The sequence below is a fragment of the Salvelinus fontinalis genome, chromosome 3 (assembly GCF_029448725.1).
Source record: "Salvelinus fontinalis isolate EN_2023a chromosome 3, ASM2944872v1, whole genome shotgun sequence".
NCBI lineage: Eukaryota > Metazoa > Chordata > Actinopteri > Salmoniformes > Salmonidae > Salvelinus > Salvelinus fontinalis.
Window position 1 is genome coordinate 62,271,097 of NC_074667.1, and position 20,665 is coordinate 62,291,761.

The window sequence follows — 20,665 nt, forward strand, 5'->3', positions numbered from 1 at the left end:
GCCACCCGTTAGATAAAATACGGAACGGAATAAACGTTTTGTTTGCGAGGTGATAGTTTCCGGATTAGTCAAAGGTATATGGTTTAGAGAGAAATAGTCGACGCGTTATAATTCCTGTAATAACTTGCGGCTGAACTAGAAAGGGGTTCCTTCGTTATTTTACCGTTCATGTCTTCCATAGAGAATGTCTTGATCTACTTCCAATAAGGTCTGTGTTTCACGGAGGAGCAGACTGACAGGGGACCATGCAGACAAGCTCTGCTTTCTGCACTACAACCTAAAACTTAACTGGGAATATTGAAGACCCATGAAAGCTGGTGGTTCGTTTTAACATATGTTCTCATGTTATTTGAGACTAAATAGATTTTATGTATTATATTAAGTTAAAATAAAAGTGTTAATTGTTCATTCAGTATTGTTGCAATTGTCATTATTACAAAAATGTGTGTGTGTGTATGATATATATATATACATCTTTTTTTTAATCGGCGTTTTTTGTCCTCCAATAAATCGGTATCGGCGTTGAAAAATCATAATCGGTCGACCTCTAGTCTTCACATACAAGGGCGACAGCCGCCAGTGACCATAGGAACAAAATCAATAAACATTAGTAACGTGCAAAAAGTGAATCGGTATAAGCACTATATGCATTCATTAAACTTGATTTACATGCAACAGAAAATATTACTCAAAAACAAATGATTTGTATTGTTAAACATTACTCTGTAAACTGATAGTGTTAGCCTGCTAGCTAGTTAGCCAGCGGGCAAGTTAGCTGGTCCTGCTGTTGGACGTAAGTGTTGACGCATCACCACACAGACTACGTTTTCTACTGTGAACACCGCTTTCCACCTAGGCTGAGCGGCTTTCACTGGTGCTCACCACCTGGGTTTGAATTTCGCCCCCACCTAAGCTTCATTGAACATGAAAAGGCCACCCCGTCCACTGTCTGTCAGCGCCTTTATAAGTGTTTAGCAGAGAGTCAATTAACTCTTTAGAATCCAGTTTCAACTTTTCAGAACTGCCCTTCATAATGTCATTAAAACCCACATGGACTACGATAGAATCAATTTCCATGTCCTGGCGTAGTACATTCGGGAGCAGCTTAGTAATGTCATTTACTCGAGCTCCGGGATAAGACATTGTTTTTACACCAGGAAAGGTCACATTTCTTGTCATGGAGCTGCCCAGAACCACTGCTGGCGAGAAGGACTAGGAAATCTGGCCACTGCCACGCTTCTCAGGATTCAGAGAACTATTTATGGACGGGCGAGAGGCAGGATAACTTGAGCCCGTTGCTCCCGGCGCCTGTGACAGGCCTTCGACAGATGGAGAAGCTCGATCCAGAGAAGGGACGGAAGGTTGTCGATGTCGACTTCGAAATCGTAGTAGTAGGCACTGCGGCCGTAGACGTAGGCACCCCCAGCGACGAAGTTGATCAGACTCCAGGACGGCGAAACTATTCGTTGTTTGTATCCTCTCCGGGCCTCTCGTTGGGAGTGTAGAATGCTTTGCGGGAGGTCGCTGTCTTCGGCTTTCACGGCTCATGACATGCGACCATTGTTGATTGTCTTGCTCCTCTTGCTGTGCTCCTTCAACTCCGCTATCAGATGGTGGAGCTCCGGACAACACCGGCCAGTTGAATAACGACAAGGCGCAGATGCATCCAACAAGCGCAAATGCCGTCCAACCAAATTTAAACATTTTCCACAGTTTCTTACGTAGGCTGGTGACTTGCATGATCAATGAAGCCACCTCAAGCCTATAATCCTCGGCAAGTAAACAATTGCCGCATTGGAACACCGAGTGATCCGGTTTGTCCTGAAACAGTGCGTAATAGATATAGCTCCTACAGCGCTGGAACACTTCATTTATTTCTCCAGACAAAGAGGGCTCCGTTGCAAAACTCATCTGGTACCAACTTCGTTAGCTTGATGGCTAGCAGCTTAGCGTCTCTGCCAAGCAGGCTTCAATCTGTCTGTTAAACGGGACAAGAAATAGTGGTCCTTACTGTTAAAAGCTAACCGCATCGCGGAATCCACGCAAAAGCCGAATGTCGGTTTTGTTTCAGTCAATAATAACAAACCAAGTGTTTTCCAGCATAGAATATTCAGCTGCGCACTCTGATGACGTGTGATGACATGACGTGCTGCATGAGGATATCATCAATACAGTTACTGGATATTGCCGGGAATTGGAACGCTCTGTTGTACACATCAATCCAGAGCATCCCAAACATGCTCAATGGGTGACATGTCTGGTGAGTATGCAGACCATGGAAGAACAGGGACATTTTCAGCTTCCAGGAATTGTGTGAAGATCCTTGCGACATGGGGCCGTGCATTATCAAGCTGAAACATGAGGATGGCGGCGGATAAATGGCATGACAACAGGCCTCAGGATCTCGTCACGGCATCTCTGTGGTACCAAAAAAATTCTGCAGCATTGAAGATCCCCAAGAACATAGTGGCCTCCATCATTCTTTAATGGAAGACGTTTGGAACCACCAAGACTCTTCCTTGAGCTGGCCGCCAGGCCAAACTGAGCAATCATAGGAAAAGGGCCTTGGTCAGGGAAGTGACCTAAATACTCTCAGACCATGAGAAACAAGATTCTCTGGTCTGATGAAACCAAGATTGAACTCTTTGGCCTGAATGTCAAGAGTCATGTCTGGAGAAAACCTGGCACCATCCCTACGGTGAAGAACGGTGGTGGCATCATGCTGTGGGGATGTTTTTCAGTGGCAAGGACTGGGAGACTAGTCAGGATCGAGGCAAAGATGAACGGAGCAAAGTACAGAGAGATCCTTGATGAAAACCTGCTCCAGAGCGCTCAGGACCTGAGACTGGGGCAAAGGTTCACTTTCCAACAGGACAACAACCCTAAGCACACAGCCAAGACAACGCAGGAGTGGCTTCGGAGACAAGTCTCTGAATGTCCTTGAGTGGCCCAGCCAGAGCCCGAACTTGAACCCAATCAAACATTTCTGGAGAGACCTGAAAATAGCTGTGCAGCGACGCTACCCATCCAACCTGACAGGGGTTTGAGAGGATCTGCAGAGAAGAATGGGAGAAACTCCCCAAAGTTGTGCCAAGCTTGTAGCATCATACCCAAGAAGACTTGAGGCTGTAATCGCTGCCAAAGGTGCTTCTACAAAGTACTGAATAAAGGGTCTGAATACTGATATTTCAGTTTTTATTTATTTATAAATTAGCAAAAAAAAATTGCTTTGTCATTGTTGGGTATTGTGTGTAGATTGATGAGGATAAAAATAAAAGTTTTTTGAATAAGGCTGTAACCTAACAAAATGTGGAAAAAGTCAAGGGGTCTGAAACTTTTCCGAAGGGACCTTATAGGCCTACAACAAGGATACCATTTGTCCCGTCTCTCGTTAAATTTGACCCACTTCACAGTAGTAAATAAATAAGTAAATTCAAGAATTTTGCTCTATGCCATCCGATCCAGAGTTCATTAACGATGGAACAAACGGTTGTAAGCTTACATGTGATTTATTTATTTTTTAAACTAAGCAAGTCAGTTAAAGAACAAATTCTTATCTACAATGACAGACTACCCCGGCAACACTGGGCCAATTTGTGCGCCGCCCTATTGGACTCCCAATCACGGTCAGATGTGATGCAGCCTGGATTCAAACCAGGGACTGCAGTGACACCTCTTGCACTGAGATGCAATGCCTTAGACCGCTGCGCCGCTCGGAATATTGTAATTAACCATTTCTCGAGTATTCAATATTGCATTTAAACATAATACATTTTTTCATATCCATTGCAGAAAAAAATGATTTACCTTTTCTGGTAATGATGGGTTCATATTCCCGAAGTAGCTGTAGCTTACAACAAATTACCATGCGCAAATTACCTATTATACCGTTGAAGTCGGACATTTACATACACATTAGCCAAATACATTTAAACTCAGTTTTTCACAATTCCTGACATTTAAAATTCCCTGTCTTAGGTCAGTTAGGATCACCACTTTATTTTAAGAATGTGAAATGTCAGAATAATAGTAAAGAGAATGATTTATTTCAGCTTTTATTTCTTTCACCACATTCCCAGTGGGTCAGAAGTTTGCATACACTGAATTAGTATTTGGTAGCATTGCCTTTAAATTGTTTAACTTAGGTCAAATATTTCAGGTAGCCTTCCACAAGCTTCCCACAATAAGTTGGGTGAATTTTGGCCCATTCCTCCTGACAGAGCTGGAGTAACTGAGTCAGGTTTGTAGGCCTCATTGCTCGCACACGCCTTTTCAGTTTTGCCCACAAATGTTCTATACAATTGAGGTCAGGGCTTTGTGATGGCCACTCCAATACCTTGACTTTGTTGATGCTACAAGCTTGGCACACCTGTATTTTAAGCCATTTTGCCACAACTTTGCTGGGGGTCATTGTCCATTTGGAAGACCCATTTGTGACCAAGCTTCAACTTCCTGACTGATGTCTTGAGATGTTGCTTCAATATATCCACATAATTGTTCTCCCTCATGATGCCATATATTTAGTGAAGTGCACCAGTCCCTCCTACAGCAAAGCACCCCCACAACATGATGCTGCCAACCCCGTGCTTCATGGTTGGGATGGTGTTCTTCGGCTTGCAAGCCTCCCCCTTTTTCCTCCAAACATAACGATGGTCATTATGGCCAAACAGTTCTATTTTTGGTTCATCAGACCAGAGGACATTTCTCCAAAAAGCATGATCTTTGTCCGCATGTGCAGTTGCAAACCGTAGTCTGGCTTTTTTTATGGCGGTTTTGGAGCAGTGGCTTCTTCCTTGCTGAGCGTCCTTTCAGATTATGTCGATATAGGACTCATTTTACTGTGGATATAGATACTTTTGTACCTATTTCCTCCAGCATCTTCACAAGGTCCTTTGCTGTTGTTCTGGGATTGATTTGCACTTTTCACCCCAAAGTACGTTCATCTCTAGGAGACAGAACGCGTCTCTTTCCTGAGAGGTATGACGGCTGCGTGGTCCCATGGTGTTTATACTTGCGTATTATTGTTTGTACAGATGAACGTGGTAGCTTCAGGCGTTTGGAAATTGCTCCCAAGGATAAACCAGACTTGTGTCTACAATTTCTTTTCTGAGGTCTTGGCTGATTTCTTTTGATTTCCCCATGATGTCAAGCAAAGAGGCACTGAGTTTGAAGGTAGGCCTTGAAATATATTCACAGGTACACCTCCAATTGACTCAAATTATGTCAATTAGCCTATCAGAAGCTTCTAAAACCATGACATAATTTTCTGGAATTTTCCAAGCTGTTTAAAGGCACAGTCAACTTAGTGTAGGTAAACTTCTGACCCACTGGAATTGTGATATAGTGAATTATAAGTGAAATAATGTCTGCAAACAATTGTTGGAAAAATTACTTATGTCATGCACAAAGTAGATGTCCTAACCGACTTTCCAAAACTATAGTTTGTTAACAAAAAATTTGTGGAGTGGTTGAAAAATTTGTTTTAATGACTCCAACCTAAGTGTATGTAAACTTCCAACTACAACTGTAGATGCTATTATTTCAAGTGTTTTACAATATGCATCAGAAAGGAAGCGTGGTTTATAACATTGTCACAAGAATTTTCAATCACAATGATAATAACTAACAATCAATAGCTTTGACCAATCCCCGAGGTTTGTAAGACCCTGGGTTTAAAAATAATTAGTCAAAGACTCAGCTTATGCAAAAGGCTCATACAGTTTATTCAGAGAACGTTCTAAAGTCAAGAATGCAAACACAGTCTTTATAACACACACACAAAAAAAAGTTCAAATCTTAAGCTACGCCTTGCTCAGACAGTTGGTGTTTTCCCACTACACAGATACATTGTTTCTCCCCTCTACGGGTGGAGACAGAATGTCCTGTAAGGAACACAGTAGTCCAGCTTGTCTGTCGATAGCTCCTCTTATCATTTGTTTCCCACTTGCTTACATACTAAAAAGGAAAAAAAGGTCCCTGTTCTAATTCTGACTAAAACTACACACATCATCAGATTCTAGTTTTATGATTCTAATAAATGTCATACAATTATATGGTTTCAGGGTGGAATATTTTAATCATTACCATTAAGCATATAATTCCCTTATCAAACATACAGTAGAATTTAACAGGTGAACAGATGGTTGCATTGAAGTGTGTATGGCTACCACTGTGAGTAGACAATACTTCAGAATTTGTAAGCAGTGTATCATAGGTTTGAGAAAAAACAAATGCAAAACATTGGGCCAATTTGCAATTGTTGTTGTCTTTGATAAACTCTTTGCCTGTCAGATAGCCTAGGCTTAGAGCAACATTCTGCCATCACCTCCAAAGACATTAATAACAGGAGACATTTGCATGTATGGCGCGTGCCAAGTTGATAAATCTCAATACTTTTGTACGTGCAAAAAGTATTGGAATGGCAACCGCACCGCCCTTGCCCGGAAGGCCCTCAGCGACTGGCATGCCAGGTGATGTCTGAGAAAGGCCCCAAAAATTGCCAAAGACTCCAGCCACCCGAGACAGACTGTTTTCCATTTTCCTGTCCAGCAGGCGGTAGTGGTGAATCAAGGCTCAGACAAACAGACTCTTAAAGAACTTCAATCCCATGGCCAGAATACTTAAATAGCTAACTACTGCGTTCACTCTCCCACAGACTATCCACACTGACTCAATTCCCATCCACAGGTCTCTATCCACTCAGACACACAACCTTCACTGTCACTCTTACTCACGCACACGCACACACACACACACCCTCATTCACCCACTCATTACTGACACCACACACTTACACGCACAAACTCCCACACACCCAAGCTCCTGCTACCCAAGCTCCTGCTACCCAAGCTCCTGCTACCCATGCTCCTGCTACCCAAGCTCCTGCTACCCAAGCTCCTGCTACCCAAGCTCCTGCTACCCAAGCTCCTGCTACCCAAGCTCCTGCTAAAATATTGATTGATTAGATTTATTACTACCATTAAACTGCTGTTCATTGATTATTGATTGCCATTATATTAGTATCTATCGATGTATCCTGCTACTGGTTACTATTACTCCTGTTTACATGTGTATATTACCATTAGTATATTACCATAAATATTTGTCTATTTCTGCTACCATTCACTTTTCAGCCCTGTGACGTTACTGATTACATTATTTTTCAGGTAACTAATTACAAACGGATTCGATTTTTCAAGTAATTATCCCAACCCCGCCTTCATGTATATATCTACCTCAATTACTCCAGTATCCCTTCACACTATAAGTTTGGTACTGGCACTGACCCTGTATGTTGCTTACACTGTCCTGTTTTTAAAAATTATTTTCTTATTTCTCTGTTTTTTTGTTGTAATATTTTGATATTGAATACTGCACTGTTGGGAAGGTCTTGCAAGTTTAGCATTTCACTGTACTTGTGCATGTGACAAATACAACTCGAAACTTCAAATTCACCACTGAGAATTAACATAGGAAACAATTGAGTGACGTCATCGATGGCTTCGAGAAGTCTGATTTATTAAGTAGTACTTAAGTAATTTTGGGGGGTATCTGTACTTTACTATAGTTTTTAAACAACTTTTACTTCACTACATTCCTAAAGGAAATAATGTACTTTTTACTCCATACATTTTCCCTGACACCCAAAAGTACATGTTATATTTTTTATGCTTAGCAGAACAGGAAAATGGTCCAATTCACACACTTATCAAGAGAACACTTGGTCATCCCGACTGGCTCTGATCTGGCGGACTCACTAAACACAAATGCATAATTTGTCAATTATGTCTGAGTGTTGGAGCGTGCCCCTGGATATCTGTAAAAATGTTAAACAAGATAATGGTGCCGTCTGCTTTGCAGATATAAGGAATTTGAAATTATTTATACTTTTACTGTTACTTTTGATACTTAAGTATATTTTAGAATTTACATTTACTTTTGATACTTACATTTACTTTTGATACTTATATATTTAGAACCAAATACTTTTAGACTTTTACTCAAGTAGTATTTTACTGGGTGATTAACTTTCTATTAAGGTATCTATACTTTTACTCAAGTATCACAATAAGGTACTTTTTCCACCACTGTGAAAAAATTAATACAAGGCAACATTTCAGAAGACTCACCTATCAGAGGTGGGGCAGACACCGTTGAAATGTAGTGGAAGACGCATGGAATTATCCCTCTTCATGGACTGACAATCAGGGACAGGTGGTTCTGGATGTTCTTCCCTGATACAAACACAGCATAACATTTAACTCCAAATAAGCTTAACTTTTTTTGTTGATAACCTCCTATAGAAGAACAGTGCTCTGGCTATCACCCTTCAGGGGGTTGTAAAGAGTTAAGGGAAATTCCGACATTTTCAACCTCATTCATCATCTCCAGCACCAAAACAATGTCTACATACACTCACCGGCCAGTTTATTAGGTACACCAACCTGATCACAAAAATGGATCGCTCCTAGTTACTGTTCGATTGAATGTTAGAATGTGTAAAACCAGTGACATTAGCGACTGAGCTTGGTATGATGGCACCGGGTCCAGTATTTCAGAAATGGCCGCCCTCCTGGGCATTCACGCTTGACAGTGTCTAGGGTTTAGCGAGAATGGTGTGACAAACAAAAAACATCCAGTCAGCGGCAGTCCTGTGGGCGAAAACAGCTCCTTGATGAGAGAGGTTGCAGGAAAATGGCAACAATCGTGCAAGCAAAAAGGCGGCCCACAAACAGACAAATAACAGCAAGGTACAACAGTTGTGCGCAGAACGGCATCTCGGAACGCACAACTTGTCAATCCTTGTCAAGAATGGGCTATTGCAGCAGACAACCATCAGCTAAAAACAAGAATAAGCGGCTCCAGTGGGCACGTGATCAACAACACTGGACAATTGAGGAGTGTTAAGAAATTGCCTGGTCCGACAAATCCCAGTTCCTGTTGCGTCATGCTGATGGCAGAATCCATGGACCCATCCTCTTTGATGTCAACGGTACAAGCTGGTGGCGGTGGTGTACCGCCGTCCAATCTGCAGCAATTGCGTGATACCATCGCGTCAGCATGGACCAACATTCCTGTGGAACTTTTCCGATTTGTAGAATCCCTGCCCCGAAGAATTCAGGCTGTTGGAGGCAAAGGGGGGGGGGGGGGTCTGACAAGGGTGTAACTAATGAACTGGCCGGTGAGTGTGTGAAAACAGCACATTTCTATGATCTGTGGTTAAAAATACAAGGTCCTAAAATAAATGCTTCTCTGTGACATCACAGTGTAAGATTCAAATATAAAAAAAATACTGATTTTCAAAACCTGCAACGAGGTTTGCTCCCCATGTCACAATCGAATCTCATAGTGTTTGAAAAGCAGTTTTTTTAATGTTTTAACTTTTGATTATGTAAACTTTTTAACTTTATATATGTTTTTACATATGTTGACACTGGTATTGTGCTGGAGATTGAGGTTGAAAACTCAGTAAATCAATATTTTAGGGAAGTAAACCAATGAACATATTATAAAACATAGATCACCTTATTCCATCTGAGCTCTTGTTAGCATCAAGGTATGGCAGTATTTTTTGTGCTTCCTCTGCAGAGCCTCCATTTCCTACCTCAAGCACGCTTTGCATTGAGGGTTTCAAGGAAGTAGCCATGTTACAATGTAACTGTGGGTAGTGAATGCACAAACACACAAAAAACATCAAACGGTAGAACAACTGAAATAATCAATCTAATTTAGTTTACCAAGTATTTTAGGGAAGTAAACCAATTATTAAGGCATTGTAAAAAGAGGCATTGTCAAGAGCCGTCTTCAACTCGCTTTTGACTAAAAGTTAGACAGTCAAAACGCCCTATGTCTTTGAAAATCCTTTTGAAAGAAATTAAAATGTGTATTTCATATACATAAGTATTTTATGTTATTGCTCAAATATACTTAAGTATCAAAAGTAAAAGTATAAATCAAGTAAAATTCCTTATATTCAGCAAACCAGACGGCACCATTTTCTTGTTTTTATCATTTACGGATAGCCAGGGGCACGCTCTAACACTCAGACATAATTTACTAACGAAGTATGTGTTTAGTGAGTCTGCCAGATCAGAGGCAGTAGGGATGACCAGGGATGTTCTCTTGATAAGTGTGTGAATTAGACCATTTTCCTGTCCTGCTAAGCATTCAAAATGTAACGAGTAATTTTGGGTGTCAAGGAAAATGTATGGAGTAAAAAGTACATAATTTTCTTTAGGAATGTAGTGAAGTAAAAGTTGTCAAATATAAATAGTAAAGTACAGATACCCCAAAAAACGACATAAGTTGTACTTTCAAGTATTTCTACTCAAGTACTTTACACCACTGATTGTATGTAGACCCAGTGACACAAAATCTCAATGTAAGACATGTTCAATTCAGGCTGTAACACAATTTTTTGGGGGGAATGCTGTGAATACTTTCTGAAGGCGCATTATATGTACAGTATATCAGCAATTGTTTTGTTAAAGACAAATTGAAAGACTTAAAGTCATAGGCATAGACTCTGTCCCACATATTATTGTTTGGTAAATTGCTTTTAATCTAACCAATATGCTAACCTATAGGCTAAGAATGAATAACATACAGGATGGTGTACTGAATAAAATGCTTTAAATACCTTACAACTCGAGTAAAGCGTATTTTATTCTGCTGTAGGCTATAGCCATTGTATACGGTAACTGACACTTTCAGAGAAAGAGGAAATAGGCAATTACATGCCAGCAGGAGAGGAATATATTTTTGGTATCTCAGATTGTTCTAGCAATTCTCACATAGAAACTTTATTGGGAGAAAGGATGTTTGAAATGCTTTTTACATTTGAATCACAAACATTTTTTTTTAGAAAACCATGATTAAAGTGGTTAAGGCCCTTTTAGACCTATACATGCCTCCTGTAAGACCCTATGATCTGTGAACCATACATGATACAGACAACATATTGGTGTCATTATACTCCTTATAGTGTGCTCTAACATATAGAGTATGTATAGATTTCAAAATACACATTTTCACATTAATTTATTCAACATTAAAACTATTATTATGAATATCTCAAAATTACCCTTTTTTAAATTATTATTTTTAGACACAATATACTCTATACTTTGAGATATTCATATTAATATTTTTAATGACGATGGCAAATCCGGTTCCAGAATATATAGAACCCCAGCCAGTCGGTAGAACACAGATTAGCCATCGATTACACACAAATTAACCATAATGAGTAAGGAACTATAAAAACGTTAAAAAATATTTCAAATAAACCCTATTTAGTCTATAAAAAACGTTGTCAGAGAAAATAGATGACTTGCAGTACAGAGCAGATGGGATGGAGGTGATAACACCTAAATTAAATAATACAGATTTTTTTTGGTGTGCAATAAATTAAACATTTAATGCGGTAAATGTAATGCCCATATATATCGTATATATCAGCAATTTGTTTTGTTAAAGACAAATTCAACGAGTTAAAGCAAGGTCCAGTAGGCGTAGATTCTGCCGCACGTGCTATTGTTTGGTACACCGCTATTAACCAATTAATCTAATCAATAAGAGATCAACCTAAAGGCTAAGAAAGACTATGATTGTACTGATTTTTAAAAATGATGTAAATACCTTGCAACTCCTGTGAATCTTGAATTACTCTGCTGTGTAGGCTATAGCCGTTGTCAGACACAGCCGGAAACTGACACTTTTTGAGCAGGAAATGTTATTTCCTGTGTTCTTTGTAAAGTATGTGCAAAGACAGTATATTTTAAACCGTCTTTGGCGTGTAAATGCTTCTAATTGGTTGAATACACTGGACGATGGTTGGCACATTATCAACAAAGCAGCAGACATATTAGGGCAAGATTTCAACCTACATGTAGTTTATTTAGGAAGATACAGTATATAAAACGATCTGTGCATTTGAACAACAGCATGAATACACCTAGTTCAACTTTTGCATGTAAAAAACGGAATCACCACTGAATCCCCAGTGGACATGCTGCCACTGTTTTGAACAGGTTTACCAACTATTTAGAATAAGCAGCCAGCTAACGAGCGAATGCACTGGTGACTTTGATTGATGAAGGAAAAACGCAATAAGCACAGATGTGTTATTAAGGGTGGGATCTGAACCTGGGTCGCCCACTGTAAAAACCAATGTCTTAGAAGTGCAATATGTAGAAATCGCACCGACATTTCCTGGTTGCTAAAATTCGGTAGTTCACGTAATATCAGTTTATGTGACAAAACAAGCAGTCACTGACTACGGTTACATGCACACAATAATGCGATTATTGTGGATAGTCAGATTGAAATACATGATAACTAATTTTTCTTTCCTCCTATCCTAGCTCCCTTTCCTTTCATAATTTCTTAGCTTCCTTTTGGCCAATATCACCTGACACCAGTAATGAAAATAAAAGGCTTGAAGATCATACAGGTATGAAAGGCACCACACTCTGCAATCCTGCAGCTCAGCTTAGTTAAAGAAAACAGAACTTCAACCTCTTTTCTTGGAGGTTAAAATAAGGCCATTGGGGAGTCACTTGTTCTAATTGAACAGTTACTGATTCATACAAATACTGTAGCGAACTTTCTAGGTCCTATATAGCAGGGTCGTTACACCAATTTGGTGCATTTTGAGATGTGTAACTTGGTCCCAAAAAAAAGCCTGATTTCATAAAAAAAAAAATTCCCATCTCAAGAGGTTAAATAAAAAGAGGACTATAGTAAGTGCCTATTAAGTGCAAAATAAAGGTTGGAATTAACAGGATTGATGATTTAATCTTAAATCAGCCATTAATCCCCTTGTGACAGGGGAAATGGAAGCCTGTTGTGTGCAACAGGGAGTGTCAATTGAATGCAAACATCAGAAAAAAATATGAAATTGTTAAAACATACCTAGACTTTCTATCTGTGGGTAACAGTTGGTGTGTTATGCTTAAAATCTTCCTAGAAGTGACACAGGGTTGATGGAGGGACATGTCAAAATGTTGAATTTTGGCATTTTAGAAACATGTTATTTATATAAAAATATCTCCATTTAGTCTATATTAAAGGGCACTTTATTTAATATAACAGGCTTTTAAAATTCAATATTGGTGCACAATCTTTACTTAAAATAGGGACGTAAAAGGCACTCTTTTTGTGAAACGGGCCTGTAACTAGTACCAAATACTACACCAAACAAATCCCAACACAGTTAAATGATGTTTCAACTGTATTCCTTGTCCGTTTTGACATTTATATTGCATAATACAAGATACTGCATAATTATTTTTACCCATTGGAGAGGGATATAGTAGCTGCAGTGCAGAGGGCCTCCAAATTGAGTTTGGTCTAGGTACGGTTGACAGACTATTAAAGCTGCGTTTATAACCAAGTGGGAATGTGTTAATTACCAGTAGCGGCAGGTAGCCTAGTAGTTAGAGCATTGGGCTAGTAATCGAAAGGTTGCTAGATCTAATCTCCGAGCTGACAAGGTAAACATCTGTAGTTCTACCCCTGAACAAGGTTAATTGTTGACCCACTGTTCCTAGGCCGTCATTGTAAATAAGAATTTGTTCTTGACTGGCTTGCCTAGTTAATTAAAGGTTACATATTTTTTTAAGTGGTGAAGTCGGAAATACCAGTTGGATGCATTCACGTGCTTTGAATGCGTTGAGAAACGTTGATTGGCTAATGGCCAACAGGCTCTGTCAACCATAAACTAAAAGTACAGCTATCATGCTGGTAAACCAATTATAGTGTTCAAAAACCATATTAATTAATAGACTGCTTACTATCCCCATAAAATATAGTTGACAGACTGGATAGAGACAGATTTCCATTAAGAAGCTTTAATAAATCTAAATACATTTAACCAAACTGTAAAACATATAAAAGATGAAAGGCATTTCAAAGGGGGAGCAGTGGGTAACATACATGATCTAGGATCAGGTCCCCTCAGAGTTTAAATGCTAATCTGGGATCAGGTCCCCCCTCTGATTCATTATCATCTAATAGGCAAATCTGATCCTAGATCAGCGCTCCTACCTGAGACTCTTAGTGAATATGGGCTCTGATTTGGGGACAATATGTAAAATAATCAGTATAAAACAGACTAATATCCTTGACTATCCTGACCTCTACTGGGTAGTCAGACAGTAATCAATAGCCTAACTGTTAAATGTGCCTGGCTTTATAAATCATCCATAGGATATACACTACATGACCAAAAGTGTGTGGACACCAGCTCGTCAAACATCTCATTACAAAACCATGGGCATTAATATTACATTTACATTTAAGTCATTTAGCAGACGCTCTTATCCAGAGCGACTTACAAATTAATATGGAGTTGGTATCCCCTTTGCTGCTATAAGTCTCCACTTTTCTGGAAAGGCTTTCCATTAGATGTTGGAACATTTCTGCGGGGTCTTGCTTCCATTCGGCCACAAGAGCATTAATGAGGTCGGGCACTGATTTTGGGCGATTAGGCCTGGCTTGCATTCAGCTTTCCAATTCATCCCAAATGTGTTTGATGGGGTTGAGGTCAGGGCTCTGTGCAGGCCAGTCAAGTTCTTCCACACCAATCTCAACAAACCATTTCTGTATGAACCTCGTTTGTGCACGGGAGCATTGTCATGCGGAAACAGGAAAGGGCTTTCTCCAAACTGTTGTCACAAAGTTGGAAGCACAGAATCATCTAGAATGTCATTGTATGCTGTAGTGTTAAGATTTCCCTTCACCGGAACTAAGGGGCCTAATCGAACCATGAAAACCCATGAAGAACTGACTTGTTAGAAAGGTGGCATCCTGTGATGGTGCCACATTGAAATTCACTGAGCTCTTCAGTAAGGCCATTCTACTGCCAATGTTTGTCTATGGAGATTGCATGGCCGTGTGCTCGATTTTATACACCTGTCAGCAACGGGTGTGGCTGAAAAAGCTGAAACCACTAATTTGAGGGGGTGTCCACATACTTTTGTATGATAGCCAGCCATGCCTGGTTGAGAGGTTGTTTAATAGCTTACTGATTCCGTGAGTGCTAAGCCTCATGCAACTGCAACATGCTGGATAAAGCAATTTCACAATTTTGTCTGTTTTTAATCTTTGCCATGCTGTATCAAAGGCTTCACCATTTTTGATCGTGAGAACAGACTGGTATTATTTATAATGTATATAGTGTTTTTACACTGTTCCAAACGGTCAGAAATATAATAATATTGTGATCTAAAAGCACCTGTTTATCACACATAATAGGTTACACACGCAGCTCTAACTCCTATACCCTCATTTTTCTTGATCTCCTTCTTATTGTTATTATTACTATTATTATTATGATCATCATTATAATAAGTAATGTCATTATCATTAGTAGGCTTCACGATCACTAAGCTGTAGACCAGCACCAAGCTCTAGGTCAAACAATGGGTGACCTGGGCCTACAAGTCCCATCAATCTGAGACCCACTGCACTCTTTTCCCTCCTATTTTCAATTTTTTTTTCATCAACATGAGTTCCTTATCCATCTTTTCATTTTCCTTTCTAATTTCCTTATTTTCCATCAACATGAGTTCCTTATCCCTTTTTTCATTTCTATTTGAAATGTTCCTTATACATCTTTTCCTTTGCCTTTCTAATTTCCTCTTTAATCAGTCTATTTTCGTTTTCCAGATTCTGTTCCTTCTGTTTAGCTGTAGCCAGGTACCACCAAATTATAGAAGCCGTGATAAATGGAACAAGGATCCATCCTAAACCTTTCCACTTTCTCCTATTCACCACCTTCTCCACTCTATTCTCTCTTTCTGCTGCTTCCCTCTTCTCCTCCTCCTCCTCCTCTCTCATCTCTCTTTCTGCTGCTTCCCTCTTTTTCTCCTCCTCCTCTCTAATCTCTCTGCTGCTTCCCTCTTCTCCTCCTCCTCTCATCTCTCTTTCTGCTGATTCCATCTTTTTCTCCTCCTCTCTCATCTCTCTTTCTGCTGCCTCCATATTTATCCCCTCCTCTTGTATTATCTGAGCCCTCTCCTTCTTCCTCATCTCCTCTTCCCTAACCCTTTCCTGTGTCAGCAAGTCTGCCTCATGATGATAACCCCTATACTCATTCAGTAATTCATCTATCTTCTCTAGCAGCTCTGAGACCTGAGTGTTGTCATTCTTGTCCTTGTTGTTAAAGACATGGTATCTGTCCCCACAACTGTTAATGACTTGTAGTAGATGGCTGCTGCCTTTTATAAATGTCTCTACTGGTTTCCCCTCTAGCTGGTCTACCCCAGTGAACAGAACGATCGTGTACTTTAAAGCCTCCTCTCCAAAATGTTCCTGGATCCATTGAACTGACTTTCTGTCCTCATCTGTGAATTCCCCCAGCCTGGTCACCAATAGGAAGGCATGAGGTGTGGTGTTAATGCATTCAGCAGTTTTAACCATAACTTCATCAGGTTGCAACAACGTGCCCAAGACACCTGGGGTGTCAATCACTGTTATTCTATTCTGGCCGATAACAACATTTTGTTTCTCACACTGTGTGGTCACAGCCACTGGAGAAGCCTCTGCTCGAAACGCCTCTCTCCCCAGGATGGTGTTTCCTGTTGAACTCTTCCCTGATCCAGTCTTACCCAGCAGAACAATCCTCATGTTAAGTCTCCCCTTACCTGCAGAGATATAGGGCATGTAATGAGTAAATGTTATAGAATATATGAATCATACTCTGCAGAACAAAACATTGGAGTTGCAGTTATGACTTTACACACCCTCCACTGTGGGACTCATATGATACCAAAGTCCTCCCACCAGAACCAGAAGTGGAATTATGAGGATCCAGAGAAGCCAACCTGAGGAAAACAGAGTAAGTCATATCTGTTATTAAATTGATACAGTTACTTTACAATCCTAAATCAATTAGTACACAACTCAGAATATAACTGGGAAAGAATGAATCCCTCTACCTGAGTCAAAGTCCTTTCTATCTCAACATGGCCGTGTTCATCAGTGACATCCACTAACGTGTGTTTCTTTAGTTCTTTGGCCTTGTAGTGGTCTCTAACATGGTCCTCATAGTATGCAGCCTTACAAACCTTGCACCCCACACATATGTCCAGTTGTGTAAATACTTAAGTAAAAATACTTTAAAGGACTACATAAGTCGTTTTTTGAGAATATGTACTTTACTTTACTATTTATATTTTTGACAACTTTTACTTCAATACATTCCTAAAGACAATTACGTACTTTTTTTCTCCATACACCCAAAAGTACTCGTTACATGTTGAATGCTTAGCAGAACAGGAAAATTGTCCAATTCACAGACTTATCAAAAGAACATCCCTGGTCATCTCTACTGCCTCTGATCTGGCAGACTCACTAAAAACAAACATTTAATTTGTAAATGGCTTCTGAGTGTTGGAGTGTTCCCGCTGGCTATCCATAAATTTAAAAAACTAGAAAATTGTGCCATCTGGTTTGCTTAATATAAGGAATTTGATACTTAAGTATATTTTAGCAATTACATTTACTTTTGATACTTAAGTTTATTTAAAACCAAATACTTTTAGACTTTTACTCAAGTAGTATTTTACTGGGTGACTTTTACTGGAGTTATTTTCTATTAACCTTTCACGGGTCTCTACCCCGGGTCCGGGAGCACCCCCCACCCCCCCCCCCCCCCCACACTGAGTAGCATCGCTAGCATAGCGTCACAATTAAATAGTAGCATCTAAATATCATTAAATCACAAGTCCAAGACACCAGATGAAAGATACAGATCTTGTGAATAAACCCATCATTTCTGTTTTTTAAAATGTTTTACAGGGAAGACACAATATGTAAATCTATTAGCTAACCACGTTAGCAAAATACACAATTTTTCTTTGTCCACCATTTTTTCTCTCCACCACTAGCTATCACCAATTCGGCCAAATAAAGATATTGATAGCCACTAACCAAGAAAAAACCTCATCAGATGACAGTCTGATAACATATTTATGGTATAGGATAGGTTTTGTTAGAAAAATGTGCATATTTCAGGTATAAATCATAGTTTACAATTGCACCCACCATCACAACTCGACTAGAATCACTACAGAGAGCAACGTGTATGACCAATTTACTCATCATAAAACAGTTCATAAAAATAGACAAAGCATAGCAATGGAAAGACACAGATCTTGTGATTTCAGACAATATTTCAGATTTTCTAAGCGTTTTACAGCGAAAACACAATAAATCGATAAGTTAGCATACCACATGTGCAAACGTTACCCCAGCATGAATTCAAGCCAAAGAGAGCGATATCGTTATCATCGCCAAAATATATAAATTTTTTCACTAACCTTCTCAGAATTCTTCCGATGACACTCCTGTAACATCATATTACACAATCCATATAGAGTTTGATCGAAAATGTGCATATTTAGCGGCACAAATCGTGCTTACACAATGGAAATAGTGCCCAACTACTCAAGCAATCTGCCCGGCGCCATATTGAATATACAACTATTTTTATCGAAAACTATTCATAAACTTGACTAAAAAAATACAGGTTGGACATGAAATGAAAGATGCATTAGTTATTAATGCAACCGCTGAGTTAGATTTTTAAAATTAACGTTACTAGACATACAGTGTGCGTTACAGCCAGACTAGTGCCGCAATAATGGCGTCACTATTCGCCATTATTGAGTTTACATTTTTCCACATAAAAACGGAATAACATCATAAATAGCTCTTACTTTTCGACGAGCTTCCATCAGAATCTTGGCCAAGTGGTCCTTTGTCCAAAAGAATCGTTGCTTGGTTGTAAAACGTCGTCTTCAACTTCGGATTTAGCAGCTAACAATTGCTAACAATAGCTATTTTGCCCCAGCATGTCCAAATCCTCAAGACGCAATACTGAGGAAATTCCGAAAAATAGCAATATACTCGCATAATCTGATATAACTCGGTTTAAAATAGCTTCGTTATGATGTTTCTAACACCTATTTCGAATTAAATTACAGACGGATACATTTAACGTTGATAACCGAGCGTTTGAAAATGGCATCCGGAGGTCCCTTTCTGCGTAATGGTCAGCGTCGAAAGGAAGGCTACCCTCACTCCTTGGCCTTTTATAACCTCTGAGAGCTACGCAGAAAGCCCATTCCACTTCTCATTGGTTACTGACATCCAGGGGAAGGCGGGTGCAGTTCATGTCGTTCCATAGGATACACACAGACCTTAAAAACTGATCTGAGACCAGAGCTTCGCTCTCAGACCTTCGCACTACCTGTCATGGATTTCGCTGTAGAAAGAGTTATGGGTCACCCACAGACATAATTCCAACGGTTTATGAAACTAGAGTGTTTTCTATCCAATAGAATTAATAATATGCATATTGTACGAGCAAGAATTGAGTACTAGGCAGTTTAATTTGGAGACGACAAAATGCTAAGTTCGAAACAGCACCCCCTGTACTTGCAAGAAGTCTATTAAAGTATCTTTACTTTTACTCAAGTATGGCAATTGAGTACTTTGTCCACCACTGCATATGTCACACTCCAGCCTGGTACAATTCACTTGATGGAATACAATAGAATAGCAAAACATTATTGTGCATACAAACATTGTATCTTTTTTAAATACTAATTTAAGCTTGATAACCAAGAGGGTGAATACTTATCTAACCAATTTATTTCAGTGTTTTCTTTTTAATTATTTTGTTTATAAATATTGTGTAGATCAGTTCCAAGTTGTAACACAAGAAAATGTGAAAAGTCCAAGTGGGTGAATTACACCCCCAATATTATGACCATACCTCACCGTCATCTGAGCTACACACTGAGGAGTTTGTCTCCAGACTGGCTCCTAGGAACGAGAGAGATTGTTTTAGGTTCCCAATCGTGTAATTGTATCACTCACTGACCTCTAGTGGTCATAATAGACATTATCCCTGATATGGCAAATCTCTGTTATGACCCGTTTACTTAATTCGTACAATTTAATTGAACTCGCGAACAACTCCAACCTAAATGTATGTAAACTTCTGACTTCAACTGTAGTTTGACAATTTAAAAAACACAAATAGCAAGAACAGTGACTTGAAGAGTGCTACAAAAACCCACAATACCATAACAAATGAGCATATTATTAATATATAGATCATTAAGACATGTCAGCATTTTTTGTGCTTCCTCTGCAGTCTCCATTTCCTAGATCTTCAATTTTAGTCCCAAGCACATTTCAAGGAAGTAGCCATGTTACAATGTAACTGTGGGTAGTGAATGCACAAACAACACACAAAAAACATCAAACGGTCCAACAACGATTAAACTAATCACGTAAACATTAATCAACTAGGAAGTCGGGGCACCACGGGAAAATGTTGAGAGTTACAGAGTTACAATTTTCCCGAATATAACTCTTCAGATATTTTAATATCTTATCAATTACAGTCTTCTATTAATGATTATTAATCTTCACCTTCGTCTGTCTCATTCTGAACGTCGTAAAATTCTTGGTTATCTGCACGAACCCTGGTCTCCATAATGAATCAGCGATATACAAATTGGCTTAACTATTTATTTACTAACTAACTAAATAAATCACAGAAATACATAAAACAAACAAACAGTATGTATTGGTTACTAACGCAATGCATTGATAAGCCCCTAGTGGGCTAAACCGATATGACGGC

The 20,665-nt window shown here is 39.4% G+C and overlaps 2 protein-coding genes across 2 annotated transcripts in view; both read right to left on the reverse strand.

Moving 5' to 3' along the window:
- LOC129851575 (GTPase IMAP family member 7-like) overlaps positions 1 to 8,218 on the reverse strand; it is a 44,262-nt gene extending 36,044 nt beyond the window's left edge. Inside the window, exon 1 of the mRNA XM_055918184.1 lies at positions 8,130 to 8,218. Within this exon, the coding sequence (XP_055774159.1) occupies positions 8,130 to 8,194 (65 nt within the window). The 5' untranslated portion in view covers positions 8,195 to 8,218. The remainder of the gene's footprint in view (positions 1 to 8,129) is intronic.
- A 4,706-nt stretch (positions 8,219 to 12,924) lies between these two features.
- Positions 12,925 to 16,838, reverse strand: LOC129851576 (GTPase IMAP family member 7-like). The gene is made up of 3 exons (XM_055918186.1): positions 16,749 to 16,838; positions 15,937 to 16,649; positions 12,925 to 12,966 (listed from the first exon to the last, which is right to left on the reverse strand). Exons 1-3 carry the CDS (start codon positions 16,765 to 16,767, stop codon positions 12,925 to 12,927), a joined length of 774 nt encoding a protein of 257 aa, XP_055774161.1. The 5' UTR covers positions 16,768 to 16,838.
- Positions 16,839 to 20,665: the final 3,827 nt, after the last annotated feature.

Coding starts and splice junctions, on each gene's coding strand:
- LOC129851576 (XM_055918186.1), bottom strand. Junction 12,967..15,936: donor AGGAGAAAAAGATGGAATCA/GCAGAAAGAGAG, acceptor TGTCACTTCTAG/GAAGATTTTAAGCATAACAC.